General features: G+C 44.8%; 1 protein-coding gene across 2 annotated transcripts in view; it reads right to left on the bottom strand.

Moving 5' to 3' along the window:
* Positions 1–5674: 5674 nt before the first annotated feature.
* The window catches only part of LOC147634677 (T-complex protein 1 subunit alpha-like), a 63464-nt gene continuing 46585 nt past the window's right edge, over positions 5675–22553 (bottom strand). For both annotated transcript variants that reach the window (XM_086803816.1, XM_086803817.1), the window contains 12 exons: positions 19122–19172; positions 18942–19037; positions 18788–18853; positions 18409–18626; positions 18057–18153; positions 17878–17964; positions 7860–7994; positions 6791–6895; positions 6588–6716; positions 6385–6488; positions 6162–6252; positions 5675–6058 (listed from right to left, as the gene is read on the bottom strand). In XM_086803816.1, the coding sequence (XP_086659942.1) occupies positions 5972–6058; positions 6162–6252; positions 6385–6488; positions 6588–6716; positions 6791–6895; positions 7860–7994; positions 17878–17964; positions 18057–18153; positions 18409–18626; positions 18788–18853; positions 18942–19037; positions 19122–19172 (1266 nt within the window). In that variant the 3' untranslated portion in view covers positions 5675–5971. The remainder of the gene's footprint in view (positions 6059–6161; positions 6253–6384; positions 6489–6587; positions 6717–6790; positions 6896–7859; positions 7995–17877; positions 17965–18056; positions 18154–18408; positions 18627–18787; positions 18854–18941; positions 19038–19121; positions 19173–22553) is intronic.

Below are 22553 nucleotides of genomic sequence, written 5' to 3'. Positions count from 1 at the left end.
CACGAGAGCATATATTCACACAAATCCCCTTCGTACTGAGTTTCTGTCAAACCTCCGGAGATGCAGGGCAGACTCAGCCATAATGAAGCCTAGCACTAAGGGAAGTAGCAAATAGACTAAGGGAACTCTACTATAGTCTGTTGCATTAAGCTATGAAACTACATATAATAAATCTCCACAAGCATATGCCCTTATGAGAAAACCTCCTCCAGTTGACATCAATTAACCAAACTGCACAAGACATCAGAATGCTCGAGACAACTATGACCAAAATCATCATGAATGATCTGAGCTTACATGTGATGGCACTTGAATCCTTAAATTTTATACCCTTCACACGATTAAAAATGGTCTTAAATTGATGCATATTCCAACTGTTCTTTTAGAGGACCTGAGCTGCCTGCGCCCCTCCCTCTCTGCCTTTTCCAGCATTTGCCGCCTCCCCCCTCCCCCTGTGCAGTTGCGCCCCTGCCCCTGCCAGCTACTCCCCCCCGCTCCCCCCCTCCAGTGGCTGGCCCGCCCCCCTTTCCTCTATGCCTGTCCCTTCCCCCTTCACTCTCCCGCTCCCCCCCCCCTTTTTTTTCCCTTGCTTTCTTTTATCCTCCCTCTCCGTCCTCCCCCAGGTTCTTTGTCAGGTTCCTTGGGGTGTTTCTTCAGTTTCGACAAGCCTCAGCTATTTCTGGTTTATTCCCCCAACCAGGACGACTCCATGGCAGAGGCCGCCTTCGCTTGTTTATCTTTCTCCGAAGTGGACCTTCAAGTCCTCTCACCACGACTGTTGTGGCACTAGAGGCCTCCACCCTGGTTTGCAAAATTGTTGGTAACCATCCCACGCGCGGACAACTCAGGGATCTTCTACAGGCGAGCTTCATTGGCGCACCTACAAAGATCACAAACATTCACCCTTTGGGGCACGGTTACTACCAGGTGCAGTTCGACTCGTCAGAGGCGTCAAACTGAGTCATGCAGCTGAGCCCCCTTGCATTGCGTACGGCGGAGGCCTTCTTTGCGAGGTGGCAGCACAGCTTCGACCCTGCGTCTAACCCACTAGCTGGCGTGTCGGGCTTCCCGATGACAGTTTGCTTCCCAGGCCTTACAAAAGAAATACCTTCCGCCTCTCCCAGTGATTGGTGGTGCCATTGGGAGAGTGATGGAATTCCCCCCCCCCCCCCCCCCCCCCCCCCCCCCGAGCTACCTCAGCCCTTGCATGGGCAACCGGGATTCCATCCCTCCGCATGTGTCGCCTCGCCGGATTCAGTGCCCCACGTTATTTCTATTCCGTGCCTCTGGGGAGACCCCATCCTTCAGTGAGTGGAGTATTCAGGCCTCCCAGGCCAATGTTTCATTTGCAAGCAGATGGGTCATCTAGCCATAGCTTGCCCCCCCCACTTGGCGAGTGCAATGGGTCACCATTCTGATTGGAGAGGATAGCGTTGGCTTCCTCAATGTTTATGCCCGAATGCCGCTGCAGGTAGAGCCCTCTTTTGGAGCACAGTTCGACAAGCCCTTCCCCAAGCTGACTTTTGGTGCATGGGTGGCGATTTCAACATGACAGACGCAAGAGAAGACAAACCCCACGTTATTTCTATTCCGTGCCTCTGGGGAGACCCCATCCTTCAGTGAGTGGAGTATTCAGGCCTCCCAGGCCAATGTTTCATTTGCAAGCAGATGGGTCATCTAGCCATAGCTTGCCCCCCCCACTTGGCGAGTGCAATGGGTCACCATTCTGATTGGAGAGGATAGCGTTGGCTTCCTCAATGTTTATGCCCGAATGCCGCTGCAGGTAGAGCCCTCTTTTGGAGCACAGTTCGACAAGCCCTTCCCCAAGCTGACTTTTGGTGCATGGGTGGCGATTTCAACATGACAGACGCAAGAGAAGACAAACTTGGAGGCGGTATGGCCAGAGTCTCAAGAGCAGAGTACTTTGCCTCGGAGGAGCTGATATCGGCCCCAACCTTTCTAGACTTGACAGGTTCTATGTTGATGAGTGGGCTTGCAACCGTGGGGGCATGATTGGTATCTTGGCAGGCACTTCCTTTTCACATCATGCCCCGGTTATTCTATCCCTTGAGGACCCCTAGAGGCATGACAAGCATGTGAGCTCTAGGATTCTGGATAGCCTCATTCAAGATTCCAAGATCTGCAGCAAAATAGAGCAGATTTGGACAGGACTGGACTTTACCTCAGGCTCTGCTACACGCACTCTGGATGTTAGCTAGGGGAGATCAGCGGTTTCTTGCAGGAGGCAGCCAGAGTAGATTGGAGGGATTTCGGGAGTAGGAGTGGAGTCTAAGCAGGGGCCTAGCCTCTTTACAGCGGCTTCAAGAGTGTTCCCTAGATAGCCCATGGATTGAGAGTCAGCTTGCCGCCACCTGCACAGAGATTAGATCCATAGAGGAGAGGAGGGTGGAGTACAGATACCATGCCAGAGCTTCATTCTGGACCCAAGCTGAGGACAAAGTCATATAGGAGACTTCTTCGAGATAGCCGGCCCCCACAGGAGGAGAGATGGTATTCGCAAGGCTGCATGGCCAGGATGGAGCTATTGTTTCTAACCTCCCTCATGTGAGAGCCATCGCCACTAATTTCTTCCGTTCCCTCCTCACAGGTGCCCCATTATCCCCACAGGTGATGGATGCGCACGAGAGGGTCTAGCGACACACGAGAGAGGTGGTTCCCCCCTCTTTAGTCCCACTTACTGACTCCATTCACAGCACGGGAGTTGGCGGAGGCGATGACGGCGTTATCCAGAGGCAAATTCCCGAGGGCGGACAATCTTCCAGCCTCTTTCTTTCTGCGTCACTAGGATCTCATGGAAGGCGGCCTTCGAGCTGCCTTCAATGCGATTATGATCACAGGTGTCATGCCAGAGAGGCTCTTAGAGGGTTTGATTCACTTGATCCCCAAGGAGGGGGGTGACAAATTGGCGATCCGGCAATGGAGACCCATCACTCTTCTAGAGACCGCCTATAAGATCTTGGCGAAGGCCATCAGCAAGAGACTTCAGCCCTTTCTCCCGGATTTGATTCACAACACTCAGGCCGATTTTGTTCAGGATCGGAGCATTCTGGACAACAATTTCACCTTCTAGGAGGCAACAGCTTCGGCCAGGATGCGACAGCAGAACCTCATAGTGCTACTCCTAGACTTTGAGAAAGCTTATGATAGGGTGGATAGGAGCTTTCTGAAGGGCACGATGAGCCGGATGGGATTCCCCATGGAGTGGATTCGTGGAGTCTCAGGTCTTTACTCAGCATCACACAACCAGGTTCTCATCCAAGGAGCCCATGTTGACAGATTCCCCCTTTTCCACTCGATTCAACAGGGTTGTCGTTTGGCACCTTACCTCTTCTTATTCGTCGCCAAGGCCATGAGTAGTTTTCTCTCAGTCCAGGAGACTGGGCTCCAGGGATTGAGTCTTCCCCTTCGCACGCAAGAGGAGCTGCTTGACTCAGAGTTTCCTTCTTGGTGGCGAGCCTTGGAAGGATTTCTTATTGGCCCATATTTCAGCCCGCACCTCGAGTCTTGGAGGCCCTTGGCCGCAAAGCACCAGATGGATTTTTACAAGATGAGGGCCCGCGGTTTTAGTCCAGCTTTTGAGAACAGATTTGCAGCCAACTTACTTCGAGCTTGGGATCATCTTAGGCCGGCCCTTAGACGGATCACAACAGCAACCTCAGAGGAGCGGCTTTGGCAACCTTTGGTCTGAACCCCTTGATCACTTTACCCAATGGCCACATGTTGGGAGCCTGACAGCATGTATCATGGGGCGCCTTGAGCATGGGACCAACCAGGTCTCTAGGAGATTGGATCGCACACAAGCAGTTACCCCCGGAGGTGCAAGAGAGAGGTCTGACAGGGGTCTAGGGTAGAGATAGGCTCAACGTCGACATCAACTCAGCTATCCCTCAAGAGGAGCTGACTCCTATCCCACACCCGACCCCCCCCCCTCCACGTATGGCTAGGCATGTTTACCAGACATGATATTCTCGTGGCAGTCCACGGAGCAAATGAGGGCAATGGTCTGCTCACTTTTTCTATTGGATCCCATGGCAAACTAGAGAGATCCGAGCTACCCTTAGAGGATTTCAGTGGCTACACCTTGCAGAGGGTGAGGATGATTGGTTTTCGGGCACGAGAGTGGCACATTGACCCAGCACCGCCCAAGGTAGCCAGGGAGAGATCTTGGCGGCTATGGATAGGGAAGTGCCAACCTCTCACGCGCTTGGGACTTGGCATTACCTCGCAGATCGGGAGGAGACTCTGGATGCCCCCTTTTTTGCATGCACAGCGTGGCTAGGCCGCAAGATCAAGATGCCAGAGATAGATGGCACACCGACAACAACAACACATTGGTCGTCACACGGCCTCTCACAACACTTCCTTTCAGATTTCTGGAAGAGGCTTTGGGACCGCTTTCAGCCTAGAAAGATCACCCTCTTTCCTTGGCTGATGGCACACAGGAGTCTAGCGGTCGGTCTTGGCTAGCTGTTGGAAGTCGGCCAACAGCTTGCCCACGGTACGGCCACCCTCAGGAGTCTCAACGACATTGTCTTTGGGATTGCCCGAAGGCTCAGCAAATTTGGCAACGGATTCTTCGCATCTTCACTATGGACAAGGCACCAAGCCGGATCATTACATGGGGCACTGTTGCTTGGGGCACAGAGACTAGAGTGGTCAGGGCTTATGAGCAGGATGGGGGAGGGCTAGCCCTTTAGGTCTTTCACCATCGTATTGCAGCAGTACCAATCACAGCCCCACCTACAGGCGACTAGCGACCAGGCTCATGCCAGAGATGGGAGATTTGCAGTAGCATAGCAGTCTGGCACATTTGGCGAGCTAGATGCGCCAAGGCCATGGAGAGCACCCACACTCCGCCGGCTGAGTCCATCACAAGCATATGGCTTGATATCATTCACAACCTCTACGGTCAGTGGGGGAAGCTAAATTCTGCCCCTTTTTTTCCTACGATCCTTCTATTAGTTAATGAAAAAACAGCCACAAAGGGCTAGATACAACCACGAAGGGCTAAATACAAACTCGCCTCATTTAAGGGCGGGAATCAAATGATCAAAAGGGGAAGAGACGCTTCTCCTCCGTCCGGCTGCTTTGTGAGGAGAAGGCTATCTCATACATGGGGGCATGTGGGAGGGGGAAGAAGGGGAGGGGGGGGGGGGGTGTCTTGGGGGGGGGTTGTGCGGGAGAGGGGGGACAAACACAGTGGTGGTCTGTAATGCCAAGTGGGATCACCACCTCTATCTTTCTTGAGGCTTCCATAGTCTCAAGAAAGCTTCCCGCCTCTTCCGCATGCGGTCAGGCTTTGTCCCAAGCTTCCCTGCAACTACAAATGCAGCAGCTCTGCAAGCATCCAGAGGGCATGTCAAGTGATGCCATGCCCGGCTAAGTGTTTAAGCAGCAGCAAGCATCGAAGAAAGTACGTGGCCAATCGCTGCATCTGAAGCAACTCAAAGGCCGCATACACTATACCACAAAGTGCCATATATAGTAGTCACCTTAAACACAGTACCCCACTGCATCTAAACTTCTATAAGAGCAGCTCAAACATTGCGAATGTAATATCGACAACTCTGAGCATAGATACACAAAGCCGACTCAATGAGAACAAAACACACAACTGAAAGAGCATGCTAAAGACTACATGAAAGAGCTGTGATTCCCAAGGAAATTCCCAGTTCCCTCTGGAGAATATCTTCCACTACTGGTAAAAATATGGTCACCCATTTTCAACGAAGTGTGTACATTCCTTAAGTCTCCTTTCGGTCTGTGCTTTTGGACTTCCACTTTTATAGAAGCTTTGGAGGTAAAATCGCCAAACATGAAAAGCTGCATGTCTTGCTAAGCTAATCAATTCTAAAATATTGCTTGCCTTGGCAACAACAAATAGCACTTACATCTTCAACTTCCTGCACACCCCTTCACGTCTACAAAATTCCTTGTGGAGGCAAACCTCTTAATCATCCTCATTTTGAGGGTTTTCCTTGTCCAATTTGATCATATCATCAATGCGAAGGATAGTAATAGCCGCCTCAGTTGCAAACTGCCAAGATGCAAAAAATCATGGTCACAGAAGAAGAGAAACATGATCAATGCATATAATGAGCTCACCAATACTGTCACACATGCACACACACAACGTGAACCTGAATAATCTTCACTTTACTCATTGCTGGCTCCAACACTCCCGCCTCCACATTGTTCCTGACAGTTCCTTTCACAAGATCCAGCCCAGTACTGCACCTCACAAATCAACACTCAGTTTTTTATCAGGAAGAAGCAAAGAAAAATTATCTGGACTCAAACAAACAGAAAAATCTATGGTTCCTGTTTTGAATGTAAAAAAAATTCAAACACAAGCCTTCATACCCAGAAAGGTGCTGTTTGTCGGCTTTGGTTTGGGAATTATGGTGGTATGCCCTGAGCTTAGCTACAAGCTCTATCGAATCTTTGGCCGCATTAACAGCCAAAACCTGAACAAAGTAGTGCATTCAAAGTTTCAAATTAGATCTTGAGAGAACCATGGTGAACATACATGTTATGGAATTCAAAGCTTAAGACGCCAAGCATACCCTGGGGATTATAAGAAGTGCCTCCGCGAATTCGGCGATTGCAAGCTGCTCCCGAGATCCTAATGTCGTTGCCAAATTTTCCAAATAGACAGACAAAGCAGCCTCCACAGCACCACCGCCTGCTACAATCTGGCAAGTAGCCCACCACTTAGACTTGCCCATTAACCAAAATCATCTAACACAATTTGAGATAAGGCCCATACCGTGTTTGACTCCAGTGTCCTTTTTACAATACTGAGTGCGTCATGCAGTGAGCGTTCCATCTCATCCAGCAAATAGTCATTAGCACCACGAAGGATAATAGAAACCTGAAAAAAACAAACATTTAATTATAAAGGTTTGAAGTTCTTGCACCAGCAGTGGTTAGAAGATAGCCCATGGTTAACTGCCAATTGAAGTTGATATATCACCTTAATTGAATCTCTCGCATACTCACCCTACATGTAAGAATGTAGATAATGAAATCAGACAATGTCAATGACCATGCCAACCCATGTTTAGTCCTAGAGATGTGATTAATCCTACAAGTGGGATGTACATAATGTCCCACAAATTGAATGACGGGGATTGATTTCTCTAATCGATTGGAAAAAGAGTCCCCATCTACAAAAATCAGCCCTTTTTTCAGACAGTGTGTGCAAAACCATGGACCTCCTATCTACACAAAATAAGAAAACCATAAACCTTAGCGGCATGTTATAGGCATGGTGTTTTTAAACGATTGCATTATTTCAATATGCCACTTCTTCAATCCACCTATTTATGCATGCTACTGTATGGCTCACCTAGCTTTCACTTACATGTTATCAGTGAATATACACACACAATTTGAGAAGCATTTATGAACTTGGGATATCAATATCCAGATAGTACACACAAGGACTAAAATGGATATGTACTTGTAAAACTTATACCTACATTTTTCTGAAAAGACTCTCATGAATGTCAATAGTGTATCCATACTTTCAAAAAGCACCCAGACTTTAAACAAGCACACATAAATGGTTTCAAGGTTCAAACTCATTCATGCTCCCTGCTGAGAAGTATGTTACAATATCCATGCTGGTACACTCCTAACAGATCTTGTTTAATTACTCCTCTTGTCAATTTTGTTTATACATTCTGGACAATAAAGTTCCATTAAAAAACCCATGCAGAGAAAAAATGACCGGATAAAAAGATACCTAGCCCTCATAGTAATATCTTGAAAGCAAAGGCATGAGGATAGCAGAAAATAGAGCTTGCACAAAAATTATTGATCGTTGAGCTTACCGCTCTTGAACTTTTTGTTACTTTGATCAATATAACATCATCATCAGCCACACGATCTTCAACAACTTCATCTGCCATTCCAAGAGATGATGGATCAAAGGACTCACCTCCTTCCATGTCTGCAAATGTAAGCACCTGCAAGACAACTAGATCAGGATTCAGGAGATGCCCAGCGATTTTCCATTCATGGCAACAATAAAATTATTTTATATGTTTGTACTAAAATAAAGCAAAGACCCCCAAAAAAACCTCTTAGACAACACATCTACTGAAGAATTAGGCTTACAGTCAGCTAGTGTGCAAGAACGTGTATCTTGTGAGAAAATAGTACCTTTAAACAAAGCCCCCAGTATCAACTTTCAAGGTAACTGGCCCAATCATAGCCATAAAAATGGGTGAAGATCTAGTGGTTAGCCCACTTGTGAGCAGTGCCAATGACAACCGAGATGGCAAGGGGTGCATGATATGCTTTGTGACACGTGCTTGCTAGGGTTGTGCGGGTGCCTAGCTCGGTGGGTGGCTTACCACCATAGTAGTTAGGAAACGTGTTTCCTAGGAAACGCATTTTTTTCAAGCAAATTTTTTGACTCTTTTTTTTGTCCCAAATCTAACGTCAAAATCTGTGCGACTCTTTTGTTATTTGTGATTAAAAGACTGTAGGCTTCAAATTGATGTTTCCATGTATTCTATGCATTTAGTATTATTTTTACATATTCTATACAGTATATATTTGAAATTTTGTACATGCAAAAACCTATAGGTAGGAAACTTGTAGGAAACTTTGGGCTGATTTTACGAAACCCGTTTGAAACGCATTTGAAACTTTTAGGAAACCCGTTTCAAACAATCCCCTAACTACTATGCTTACCACTACGTGTGATTTGAAGCCTAAGGTTGGGTGGAAACCTAGTCACCAGAAATGAGAAACAAGAACGAAAACGTTGGAGGGATGGAAACAAGGAAATGAGTTTTGGGGGTGGAAACGGCCGTTTCCTGTGACAATATCACTTGGGAAACGAGAAATGGCCATGGAAACAGATGGGGTCTTAAAACGGAGAAACGCGTTTATAGGGACTCAAACGGCCGTTTCATGTGACTATGGGTGGCGAGTACTAGCCAAACCCTTATATTTTCCCTTTGTTGTTTTGTGAACTTATGATGATATGTAGCAATTCCGAGCATTGGACGAGCTTCTAGGATGGTAAACAGTAAGAGTCGGTCTTGGGCGACGAGCACACAAGTGGAACCTTATGTACGTGTGGAACCTTCTGTTGGTGTGTTTCATGTACTTGTCTGCTAAATGGTAGAGGTTTGTTTGAGTTGTATGTGAGAGAAATGGTTATCCTTTTACCAGAAATGTTGATCGAGTAACCAATTTGAGGAGAGAATGACCAATCTGAGGAGAGAATGAGTATTCATTATGATATATGCTTAGTTGGCAAGAAGATTGGGCATAGTTTGACCTTGCCAGTTATCAGAGATTTAAGCTTTATTTTTATTTGCCTGTTTCTCTAATTGGCGGTGACCAAAACCTTTTGTTGACTTTGTTCTCTTCGCTTGTGTACCACCTAACTCTTGCAAGCATTAGTGCATGTGGTCATCGCTGGCAATAGCGGTGGTTGTTTTGTGCTTCAGTCGTCGTCTTGGCCAACGCACGTTTAGCTAACGTCGACTATTTCTTTATCGTAGACACCAGCAGTTGATTCTTTGCCTTGACGTCAACCAATGCGTGTGTGTCATCACCAATGCTTAATGCCATGCTGTCGACCACCGTTTTGACAAAATTGTTAGTATCTAACACACACCTAACATGTGCTGTTCAGCGCAAACCTGTTGGTCGATGCCATCTGGCTACGTGTGTCATCTGCGAACCATTAAATGCTCCAAGTTTCAATGCTAATTAAAAGCTTTTGACATGTGTAAAGCTTTGGCCGCCTAAGAATATTAATTTATATATAATATCTTACGTGGTTTTAGCCTGCACAAAGCAATCTCCATTTTGTTTAATAGAGGCTCTCTCTTTAAAACAAAAAAATGCTCCTCTTCTCTCAAGTTTTACAAAGGCAAGGTCCTCAAATGAGGAAAACTCTCAGCCTTCCGTGTGAAACCGGAAGTCATCAACAAACCTCCTGTCTCCTTTAAACCAACGCACGATGCTATTCAAATTCCAGGGAAGCAGCGGAGTTTTCAGACTATTTTTTCTTCTTTTCAAATTTCTAAAAAATTGATGTCAAAAAAACCAACTAAATCCCAACAATAAACCAAACTATTTATAAATATCCAACAAAAATACATCTTTCAACCTTTTCTATGGGAGGGTGAAAATGTGTATTTTTTCCTACATATTTTTTGTTGAATTGTGTGATGGAGGCAAGTGATTTGCCACTATCAAACATATTTGAATTTAATATTTTTTATTTATGTTTATGCGGGAAAGAATTATGCATTTGTATATGCATAATTGTATTGTCAATATTTCAAAATTTTATTTGGTTTGTGGCATGTGCATGAGAAACACATGGGATTTGGTTAATTTATTGAAAGGTTTGCCATGCTTCGAAATCTAGGAAAGTTATGTGAAAATTTTCCCAAAAATTCATGCATGAAATTTTGGAAAAATAGAGAAGAAAGCTAACACTTTGTTTGGTTTTCTTGGTTAAAGGAAGAAAATTTACACAAATCCAAAACTAAACTTTCGAAATTGTTTGGTAGAAAACATGGAAGCTTCTCCTTCTGATCTATTTGGTCATAGAACTCCTATCAATCCACTACTGTGAGGTGCCAATCCACATGACACTTGGCATAGATGTAAGTCCCATTCCATGCCGTGTCATGTCCACACTATGGAGCCCTTCCATACGTCCGGAAGCATAGAGAATACCCAAATACTGACAAAGAGAGTTTATCGGAGGAAATGCTAGTATATCTGAGAGTACACAAGAGTTCTTAGACATTACGCACGAGGAAGGTTGGAAAATTATTCCCTAGGTACTATGGACCTTACCGGATTCTGAAAAGTATTGGTAAAGTGGCCTATGCACTAGAAGTGCCTCGTAAATTGCAAGTTCATCCAAGTTCTCCATGTGAGTAGACTCAAGGAGAAACTAGGGGATGAGGATAATGTTGTTACTCTTCAAAAACTTGTAGAGGTTGGGACTTACCCTCTGTTCCATATGAGTCGAAGCTCAATATTGACTTTATAAGGTGATCCTTGAATATAAAATCAAGTGGAAAGAGAAGGCGGAGCAAGACTCAACTTGGGAGACAGAGACTAGTTTGAAACATCAGTGCCCCGACTTCATTTAAAAGTAAATCTCCGAGGAGGAAAAGCATGTTACATACCTAGTACTAATCCTTAGAATTAGGACCTAATCTAGCAAGATCAAGAGAGCTCTGGTATTAAGAAAAGCAAGTTAATACAAATAGCTAGAGTTCACTATGACTACTAAATTCATAGATATTGGCTATTTATGACTCGATGGTTATTTATAGCAACAATAATCACTATATAAGTGATTTATGGGTTATTATCATTATGGCTTGACAGTCGGTATGTGGCTGAAACAAGAGTTGTCATACCCTTGACATGGACATAACGGATCACACAGTCTTACCGAGGGCCTATGCGGGCAAGCACTGGTGGTATGGGGCGCCAAGGCTAAGGCTAACAGGCATGGATCTGTGGGAATGAGCCTTAGCCCCTGGCTCAGGAGACATCTACGAATGTAGAATGTGGTTGAGTGGTGAGTTTTCCTGTACCTTTCTATGTTGTTTGTACTGATCTTGTGTTAAGCCTATGTTGTAGGGATGATCCTACGAGAGGTTATCACAATCCTTAAGAGAGAGCATCACCTGGGTCCAATTCTTGGGTAATACAAAAGAAGTTTCTAGAGAGGTTTAAAGCTGAAGCTCGTATTTGGAGATCATACCTAAGACAAATCTTGATCAAGATACATGGACTGAGAGAAAAATAGAGACATTAATTTCAGATTTTGTTTCTTTCTTGACAACCAAAACACATCCAATAACAGTTATCGAGAGCTAGGATAGCTACGTAACACTTATGGAACACCCTCTTCTAGAGGTAGGGGGAAATCTAGAGATCATGGATCATGGAATCCACAAGGCAGGCAAATTAATGGTTTCTTTTATTGTGTCACTATGCTCATAAATGTCGAAAGAAAGAGGATGACATTAGGAATGACAGATTTCAGCACGGGAATTATGCATCATTATATAGCCAAAGTGAAATGTAGCGCTCAAATCAGAAATGTGTCAAGCTGCAATTGTATTTGGAGAAGGTATATGACATAGCCCATTGGTCTTTTTTAAGCAAGATACTTCACAAGATGGGCTTTGAAAACTTGATATCAAATCTTATCTTTGTCCTTGGCTTGAAGCATAATCCAATTTGCTCTTGAATGGTTTACTGCTTGGAAAGTTTTCCCTTAAAAGATTTGTTAGGGAAGGGTGCCCTTTGGACCCTTTATTACTTGCATACATCACACATCCCTTGATTCTAGCTATGGAGCTGGATGCTAAGGAAGGGCAGATTATGGGTCTCAAACTAGAAGGGGTCAAGCATCTCGTGATCCAATGTTTTGCGGATGACTCCATACTATTCTCACAAGCCCATGATGAAAAAATGAGAAGAGCTCTGACTATAATAAAATGCTTTGTTGAGGCATCAACGCCTAGATGCAATTTGTATAAGACCAAGATTGTGAATTTGACAAAGGAGGACAGTTTCAATATTTCAAGGTGGGGATGTAGGCTCTGTATTCAAACATCAAGGTTGTCCAACGGGGGTTGAAATTACCAAAAAACACTTGGTAGATTGGGTGTTAACTAAGGTGGATGTCAAACTAAAGAATTTTCTTCCTTTCAATGCTAGAGTGGTGGAGGTTGATTCCATCCAGCTGTCTTACTTGCACTTCTTCTGCCCCTTGATTGATTTTAAAAGAAGACATTGGCTCAAGTTGTTTTACCCTGTCTTTCTTTGGAGAAATCATGCACAAATGAAACCCTCACAATGCTATCTTAGAAGAAGATTTGTATTCCTAAGCCTTCAGGAGGATTGGGGATAATTGGCATCCAGACCCATGCTAAAGCAAGGGTGGCTAAAGAAATGGGGTTGGTTTTTTTTTTTTTTCTACAGGAGCAACAATGGACTCTCATGCTGAAACCTATAGCAGAACAATCCCAGGTTTTACCTAAAAGGAAGATAAAAAGGCATGCCTTGGATAGACAAAGTCTTCTTTAGCCTTCCCTTTTTCAGTTTCACGGTCCGGGATGCCACACTTCTCCTCACTCGACAAATGCATAGGATCCCTACTCTCAGGCCTTATTTGGAGAGTTATGATATCTCTCCAGTGATACAGCACAGATATTGGCATAGCTTTGGCATTCATACAAAAGGAGCCATATCTCTCATTTCTTTTGGTTATTTTTACATGGTGGTCTCCCCACCAATCAGTGGAGATCGGTTTTCGGTGTAGTACCTACCTGCCCTAGATGTGCGGCAGATTCTAAGACTGTACAGCATTGTTTATGTGGATGCAGCATTGCACAACAAATTTGGGTTTCTATCATAGTAACATAAAAACCCGTTTTGCCCTCTCAAAACGATACGAAACGTTTCTAGCACGAAACGTTTTGAAACAAAACGAAACCTGCCCATCGAAATGGTGTTTCGCCCAAATGTAAAGTAAGGTCAAAAAAATGGGCGGGAGGTTTTTTTTTTTGCAAATGCGATTTTTGCCGTCATTTCCGTCCTTGTTTGCTGCCCATTTGCCACTTGACGCATCCGACACTTCTTCTCGGCTACAACATGTTGCTCTGCCTCTTCTCCTTGTCCACTCCTCCTTTTCGCTCCTTCACTCCTCTCCTCCATGCCTCCTCTTCCTCTTCCCTTTTCCTCTTTCTCTCTTCTCCTCCACGGTCCACCCCTCCGCTTGCCTCCTCCTCTCTCTCCTTTTCTTGTCTTCCAACTTTCTCTCCTTTTCTTCTCACCTCCTTCCCTTTTCTTCTCACCTCCCTCCAACTTGTTTATTTCCTCCTCTCTTTCTCTCCTTTTCTTGTCCAAATTTTGAAAATACCAAAAAACCTACTCCCAAAATCATGAATTTCATACCTACTAGTTCCAAAACATGCATCTTCATCTTTCTGTTGGCTATGTTATAAATTTGGTATGTGTATATAACCAATGTTTGCGTTACTCAAGCCGACATTCTCGCTTCCGCTTTGTGGATGTGCTAGATGGGGTTCTCGATAGAGACGACCATTACGAGAATGAAGGAAGGGGAAAAAACCAACCACGGACCGAAGGCCAGAAGGTGCGAAATTCATTGGAGCAGGAGCGGCTACCATGGTTATCATGGTTTAGTTTCCGCCTCACCGAAGAACTCCCATCCATGACATCCATGGTTGAGTGATGCAACTGTTAGAGGAAGGTCATTTCGAAACCTTTGCATTTCGTCCAATACAGACGAAACGAAACGAAACCTTCGAAACGACGAAACGACGAAACGGACGAAACGTTTCATGTTACTATGGTTTCTATAGCCCAACTTATAGGCAAATTGAGTGGCCATGCCATGCACGTGACTTGGGGGGCAGTTGCTTGGCTCTCCAAGTCCAGTCTGCAACTTTTTTACGAGGGCAGTGGTACAGACTCTGCTATTTTCATTCGTAGAGGTATTGCCTAGCATGGTTTATTGCAAGATGTCCCTCACTCTAATTATATACCCCTAGACAGAGGATTGACACCAGTTTGTTGCCAGTATTACAGCATGGCAGATTTGGAGAGCTAAATTGTGGGTGTCCAGATTTTCGGGTCTCAGTGCATTAGTACTATATGGGGTGACATCATCCATACTCTCATGGCTACTTAGGCTCATATTCAGGGGTCCTCTCGTTCTGCGCAAGCAAAGCGCGTTAATTTATGAGGGAATGGAACCATAGCATTTTCTTTTCCTCTAGTCCCACAGGTCTCTCATGGCATCATGATGCTCCTTAGTGGTTGAAATCACCTTACATATTGGGGTGATTCTATTCTTTTCCGGCCTACAGCCGTGATTTTTGTATGTTTTTTTCATACTTGATAGAAGTCTCTTTCTTGAAAAAAAAAAATCTTCTTTAGCCCCTTTAAGATGTTGTGGATCTCCCTTATGTGGCTTTCTCTTTAAGAAATACTCCTGACTGAATGGACTGGCAACTCTCTGGCTGCTAAGCCAGCATATCTCGTGATCTTAGTGTAGGAGCTAGTGCAGGTCCCGTACAGCAAAAAGGAGAGGCACAAGTAGAGAGAGAGGGACAGACAAGATGATGACCAGCTTAGATGAGATTAGCACGATTAGCACAAGATTAATTGGGAGATTAAGGGGATCAACAAGGAGTTGTGGGCAAGCATGGTTGATTATTAGATTTGATCCTCTTTATATGAGAGGCAACCTTTACAAGGTGCATGCATATAATGCCACCACACATGCCACGTGTCACATCAAGATGCCAAGTGTCCGGCAGACATTTTCCCATTACACAGGTGATGCTCATGACGACAATTCATCTCATCATACTCATACCGAAGAGTACTCTCGTGAGCATGGTGATGCAACAAGGAGAGATGCTATGGCGTGTCACCTACATACATCATTGATTACATAATCCTTCTGAGGGGCTGTTCTCATCTACAAGAGAATCCACACACTAGCCGTTGTTCACACACACTAGAACCGCTTTATTTAAATATCTTAAATGCACACATTACAGTGCTAGTTTACACAACCACTTAGCACTTTGTTTAGCATTAATATCTAACGCTTAGGTGTTTCAACTTTCTATATTTGGCTTTAGCTGATCCAAAAAAGGCTGGGAGATCGAACAATAAGCAAATCACTCACTTAAGGGATCTACGGGATGACCCCTTGCTAGGCTAGAGAGAGGAACAACACATAAAGGTGATGTTTTCTATGGTTAGAGGACATTTGAAGCTGGTGAGATTTGTACTTGAAAATGTACAAAACCTCTCTGTAAACACTTCTGGATGTCTGGCAGTGGGTAGGAGGGGCTCCTATTAGCCAACCTCCCACAAAGGACCTTTCCATGAGTATGGTTAAGAAAGGGAAATACATGCTTACTTGAATTATGAATAAAATCTGGAAATTGAAATGGTTTAAGGAGGTTTGAGTGGAAAATTCTCTACCCCAAAAATAAAAGTCTAGGGGCCTTACCCTTGGGATTCAAATTGGGAAAAAGAAATATGACCTCTAGGAAATGTCCAAGGTGCAAAACCAGAGTTGGCATGCATTCTAGGGATGTCCTGCCATCATGAGTATGTGGATTATTGGAATAGATGGGCGATGAATCTTTTTGATTGCAAGCTCACATGGTCTCATTGGCTATTGGGCAAACCTCTTGGTCCTCAAGAGGAGAGTAAAATCCTCTTTGGTATGGTTAAATATTCCCGCATAGAATAGATCTGGTCTACTATGGATTCTATATTATCTTATAAAAATATCAACCAAGGAATGCACTCTAATCAGCTCAGAATTCAATGTAAAGCTAATTTGGAGTTCTTAATGGCTGGACCTCAACTGCATATACCTTACTCTTGGGTAAAATGTGAACAGATGTTTTGTTCTTGATTAGGGACCAAGACTGTGTGGTGCTTGTACCAGAATGGGAGAATCTAATGGAGAACATTTAGGTGCCACTTTGATACAACCCAAAAGGAGAAGTGGGTATAACGGTGAAAACATCTCCGTACAGTGAGCGCATGTATATGTTCTCATAAAATGTGGCCTGTTCTTCTCTGGAAGCTGTCTGCAGACAGTTGAAGATTCAGTACGCTTGGAGTATTGAGCTTTCTATTTTGTGGCAAGTGTAATTAGTGTATCTGGCTTTCTTTTGGGGGTACTTATGTATATTGCTGCTGTTTAGGTGGGTAGGCTTTAATTAACTGTATATATAACCTATACTCTCTTAATTTGTGAGCTGCTATTGTTGATGTCAAGAGGGGATGCGTGTGCATGGAATCAAGTGGTATCGTAAAGAGAAGGTTATTCTGTAGGCATGAGGTTTTCACTTCTATATAAAGCTACTTCAGGAAAAAAAGGCCCAAGTTTGGGCATGCCCGCAGGAGCCTTCTGGTTCACATTCCAAGGGAAAAGAAATAAGAGATCCATAGCCTATTCAAAATGGGCTCTTGTTCCGAATATCGGAGAGTCTCCGTGCCGCTAGCCACTTCAGGATTGAAATACAGAGTGATATTAAGAGGCCACAAGAAGCCCGAACTTCTATTGTTCAGAGGTGATTCAGTATTGGAACTCCCGTCTCTTTTTGTCCATCAGATCTAATAAATGACAGTAGTCCCTTAATGGCACACTGCACGGATGCAAAATGAAAGCTCAAGAGCCAAAACCTTTTGAAGGTCACCACAATCAATCAAAGGTGGCTCTCTCTCATTACATGGAGGCATCTCTTGATGTGTGGCAAGGTGCAGAAAGTGATTACCAGTGCAGCCACCGAGGGATCAATGACTCCTAACAAAACGTGCAAATCTAAATAGGGTGTGAAACTGATTTTGTTAAGGGTCAATGACCCCTAACAAAACATGCAAATCTAAATAGGGTGTGAGACTGATTTATCAATAACACCACCTAACGCTTCTATGTATAGGCCAAAGAATGTGGGGAACATGTGTGTGCACGAGCACGCACACATAGAATACACAGGATGGACTACTTTTCAGCTATGCGTATCTTTCAGCAAAACCACGACTTCCTAAGCACCATCACACCATGAAAGCACCAAATAATACGTTAAATCCAATGCCAGCTTGCGTATAAACAAAACAAAACTTCTTTTTTGTGAGGAGTACAGCACACACTATTGTTTTCACCCCTTTGTGGAGTGAGGAGGAGGGGTCGGAACCTGTATCCAGGAGGAGAAAGGGTGCCACCTTATCCACCCACCAAAGTCAATTTGCACACATGGTGTTCTGCTACACATTACTCACCGGAGTTGCACCTGTAGCTTTAGCCACATGGCGTAAATCTTCCTTTTTGACACGCCGAACAGCTATAGCTCCAGCTTCTACAAAGTACTGATATCATGTTGAAAGCCCGTCAGATTAACAGTGAAATGCATCAGAAAAAGTACCACACTATTGCATGGGGTAAGTAAAGCATGAATGACCTTCAGAGCCATGTCATCTATGCCTTTGCTTGTAAGAATTACATTAGCCCCAGCCTTTAGTATCTTCGTGATCCTTTCCTTTGTTATGTCTGCTTCCCTGTATAAAACATGAATGCAAAATAGAGCCAGGATTCACTTTCTTAGATCACTGACTTACCAGATCCTAATGAATAAAAGGCAGTGTTTTCCTGAGAATCTTTACATCCGTCTCCCCCGCTCAGAGATCCCCCGTCCATGAAGGATGGGCAGGTGACGTTTCTCCTTTCCACGGGAGAGGAATATAGTGTAAAGCCTCTGATTTTTCCACAAAACATTCGACCAAGAAATACTCCAGTTGGTGACCCATAATTACCTTTCACGGATCTTCTCGAGCTCTTTGGGGTCAGAAACAAGTACTTGAACACCCATTTGCATCTTAGATTTTTGCAGGTTGACGTCCAGACATGCAATCCGAGCAGGGGAGACTCTCATGGGCATGCCTTGTGCAGCGCGTCCCGTGTTCAGTGCATAGCCATTCAAAAGATAGCTATCACGAGCACTTTTCCCATGTGCCTTAAGTATATTAATTGCCTGTGTACCCAGCAGGCCGTCAGATTGGGACACAATCAAAATACACATACAAACATACATACACACAGGCATGTATGCATAGAGCATATATGTGCATGCATGCACGCACACACATATTAGCAGTCCTTAAATAGTAGAAATAGAAGAAAAGGTTGTCCCACCTTTATAGGATACTTTGTTTCTCCTTTTTCATTTATAGTTTTCACTGCTTGCACCGCATCTACAACCTGAACAACCTCTATTAATAAAGAAATTTTGAATGTATGCTTTTAAAACCCAATTACAATGCAAGGAGGGTAATCAGAATCACAATACCATTTTTGAAAAGAAGTCACTGTCGGTGCCAATTATTTTTGAAGACATGCTGGTCTTGGCACAGTTTATGAGAGAATCCTTTCCAAGTTTATCAACCTGTAATACACTTCAGCATTTTATCCAGTTATCATTGCCTAGAAATTTTCATAGCTAATGAAGAACCTTATGGAAAATAAATACCTTGATTGAGAGCTTCTCATCTATGTATTTGCAGGCTTCACGCATTGCAAGCTTACAAAAATCACAATAAGTCAGCATTCCTCTCTCTCTCTCTCTCTCTCTCTCTCTCTCTCTCTCTCTCCACCACCAAACCCCCGGTAGGCTCTCAGCCTCAAAACAGGTGGTATGAGTGCAGAGTCACACGACTTCACCTCCTCCGTGAAGGAGATAGGACAGATCTATGCACACAAAATCACAGACCCTCTCATATGAGAGACTTCTACACCTCACCTATACAACAACCCAAATCCCCCCCCCAGCAACCCACATCCCAAATCACATCTCCCGCCCACCTTCACCAGCCTATTCCGCACGGAGAACTTTGCACATGGATTCACCATTTTAGCTCCTATGCTTGCTCAGATTTTCAATAGAGCTGTGTAAAGGTCTTCCCACTCTTGGAACACAAACACCATTGTTCCTATCCATGAAGGATGAGACTCTATGGACCCCAATAACTACCGAACTATCATGATTGGCCATACCTTGGCCAAGATCTACGTAGTACAGGGTTATATTGGAGGAAGAGAGATTGGTACTCTGAGAGCACTAGGACAGGAACACTTTAGGAGGAATTATTCCATATTAAATCATATCTTTACTCTGAGGGCTGTGATTGAGGCAGCTAGGGCACAATCGCAACACAGGTTTATTGTTGCTAGCTTGCGTAGAGGCACCACCCTTTCCATAGGCTCATGTAACCATAGACTAGTGTACTTTCACGTACATTGTCCTTTCCACCCCTCTTTGTTCTCTCCTTACCCGTACCTGTCCCCAACACCCTCTTTGTTCTCTCCTTACCCGTACCTGTCCTTTCCACCCCTCTTTGTTCTCTCCTTACCCGTACCTGTCCCCAACACCCTCCTATATGCCTAGCAGTAGAGCTGACTCTTTGAATGGAGGCTCTTCCCGATAGCCCTCTTTGACCCTATATAAAACCCCCAACACCCTCCTATATGCCTAGAAGTAGTAGCTAACTCTCTGAGTGGAGGCTCTCCGTGATATCCCTCTATAGCTCAGCAAGCCCTTTTAAGCCCACCTCCTAGCAACCTCTGTAACTAAGCTTTGGATTTCCGCAAGGATTTTGATTATGTCCCCATATTCGAGACCTCCTACGCCATAGGGAGGCACCACCACAAGAGGTGGACATTTCAACGCTCTACTCTGTTATGGACATTTGAGCTATCCATGTTTACTATTACAGTGTACACAAAGGAACCTACTATGTAGGCCTTGTCTTTTCCTTTTTTTTGTTCTGACATCCCGTCTACACATGGATAATATATAACATCCTTTTGGTCTCATAGACCCTTCAGGTCTTTAATAGGCATTAATAATCTCTCTCTCTCTCTCTCTCTCTCTCTCTCTCTCTCTCTCTCTCATTAGCTTGGACATTTCCAAAATCCAATGTAAAAAGGGGTCTAGTGGATTTAGGGACGCCCAAATATGCATTATTGTACAAGCTTTGAGAATGGGTACAAAAAATCGAGCGCCTAAAGCTTAGTCTAGGTGCCCGAGATGGTGTCTTGGACACAGAAATGGGCATTGGAAAGCATGTATGGCGAGCTCCCAAGGATTTGGGAGAGATCTAACATTTGAAACATGTTTCTATCAGAATGCACAGCGGAGATGATGACCAGATCTGGGAACACAAGAGCAAACGCAATGCAGAAAACAACAGCACAAAAGAGAGAGAGAGAGAGAGAGAGATAGAAGCGTGTAACTTTGCTCTATATACACAAAGAAGATCCCGGAATGATACAACTGTGACAAGGGGCTGTGGGGCCATTTTATATGGCCCCCAAACAGCAGTCGGCCTGCTGTAGGGCAGCCGACAGGGCCTGAACCTCCACGACCAGCCATGAGCACCACTCGCCCAGCAGCAGGGTGTCGGCCAGCTCATCTGGGAGGTCGTGGACCTGAAGCAACAAAACCAGCCATGACCAGCATGTCCAAATGCAGTCGACCAGCTTCAAGTGTCCTCCTTCCACCACGGGGAAGCCACCCAAGCCACCGAAAAATAGGGAAAAATGGGGGGAAAAAATACTGGGAGTGAGGAAAAATGAGAAAACACCTACAAGGGCGGGCACACCCACAACAAAGGCCCTAGTGTCTACAGAAAGACATGAGATGACTTCTAACACCCCCTCTCAGCTCCTGGCTGTGAAACCAACCACAGGGAGCTGGGGTGCCACCTGAGCAAATCCTGAGATAGCGACTTTGTGAAGAGGTCCACCGTACTGTCCTCCGTCGAACAGAACTCTAGCAGGATGTCATCAGCAACGATCTATTCACAAACAAAGTGCCTCTGGAAGACCATGGGTTCCTCCAGTGGAAGCCCAATCCTGCAATGCAACCTCTGCATCCTCACCACCTCACAAGCAGCATCACAAGCAGCCCGGGACTCTACCTCTGTCAACGACAAGGCAAAAGATGACTGCCTCTTACTGCTCCATAAAACTACTCCTGGGCCTCAAGTAGATCTCCTCGTGTCCGGATCTCCTCCCCAAATTGAGTCACTCCATCCGTGGAGTCGGACTCCATCAATCAATCCCCCTCCCCTGTAAAAGAGCCCATGATCCTTCGTGTGCCGCAGAAACCACAAGATACGCAATCCTGCCTCCCAAAGAGTCATCTGCAACCATGAGCTCAACTGCCTCATCAAAAAGCTCCCGTCCAATCTGGTGTCCATCAACCAGATCAATGAACCATTCTGCTTCCGAGTCAAAGAGGCATCACACTGCTCACAAGGATCAACACATGTTCGGTGCAAAGCCTAGTCCTGGAAACCTGCTGAAGACCACACAAGGCCTTTTGAAACCTGTCAACCACCCCTTTGAATCCGGAACCACAAAGCCTAGAGAATGCACCTCCTTCTGCAAGTAATCAACTACCACCTGCCTGGCTTTTCGAAAGGTCCCCGTGGAAAGAACATCCTCATCTATAGGAGTTTCTTTGTCCCGAATACTATGAGACAGCAGAGCATAAGTTACCTGTTCAATTTCCTCTGACTGATGAACACAAGAACTACCAACATCAGTACTGGAAAGTTCCTGCCAACTGCTACCATCAACTGGCAAGCTATCCACCATCTGGTCCCGGAAAGCCTGCACCTGCAGCATATCCACTCTTAAGTGGCCATTACCAGACTGCCACTCATCACAAACCTGAGGACCTGGGAGAGAAAGTGCTGAAAGCTTGTAAACTCCATTCTCCACTCTGCCTTCCCAAACCACCTGGCCTGTTGCTTTGTCCCGGAGAGCAACAAAATGCTCATCAAACTCCACCCATATGCCAGTCTTGCAAACCTGATGCACTGACAACAGATAAAAACCAAGTGACAGAACATACAACACCTGGGAGGAATGTTTCCCCCCTCTACCATCGGGAACT

The sequence above is a fragment of the Cibotium barometz genome, chromosome 10, assembly GCF_041138505.1.
Source record: "Cibotium barometz isolate CiBa-2024 chromosome 10, ASM4113850v1, whole genome shotgun sequence".
Taxonomy (NCBI): Eukaryota; Viridiplantae; Streptophyta; class Polypodiopsida; order Cyatheales; family Cibotiaceae; genus Cibotium; species Cibotium barometz.
This window is presented reverse-complemented; position numbering and strand designations above follow the sequence as displayed.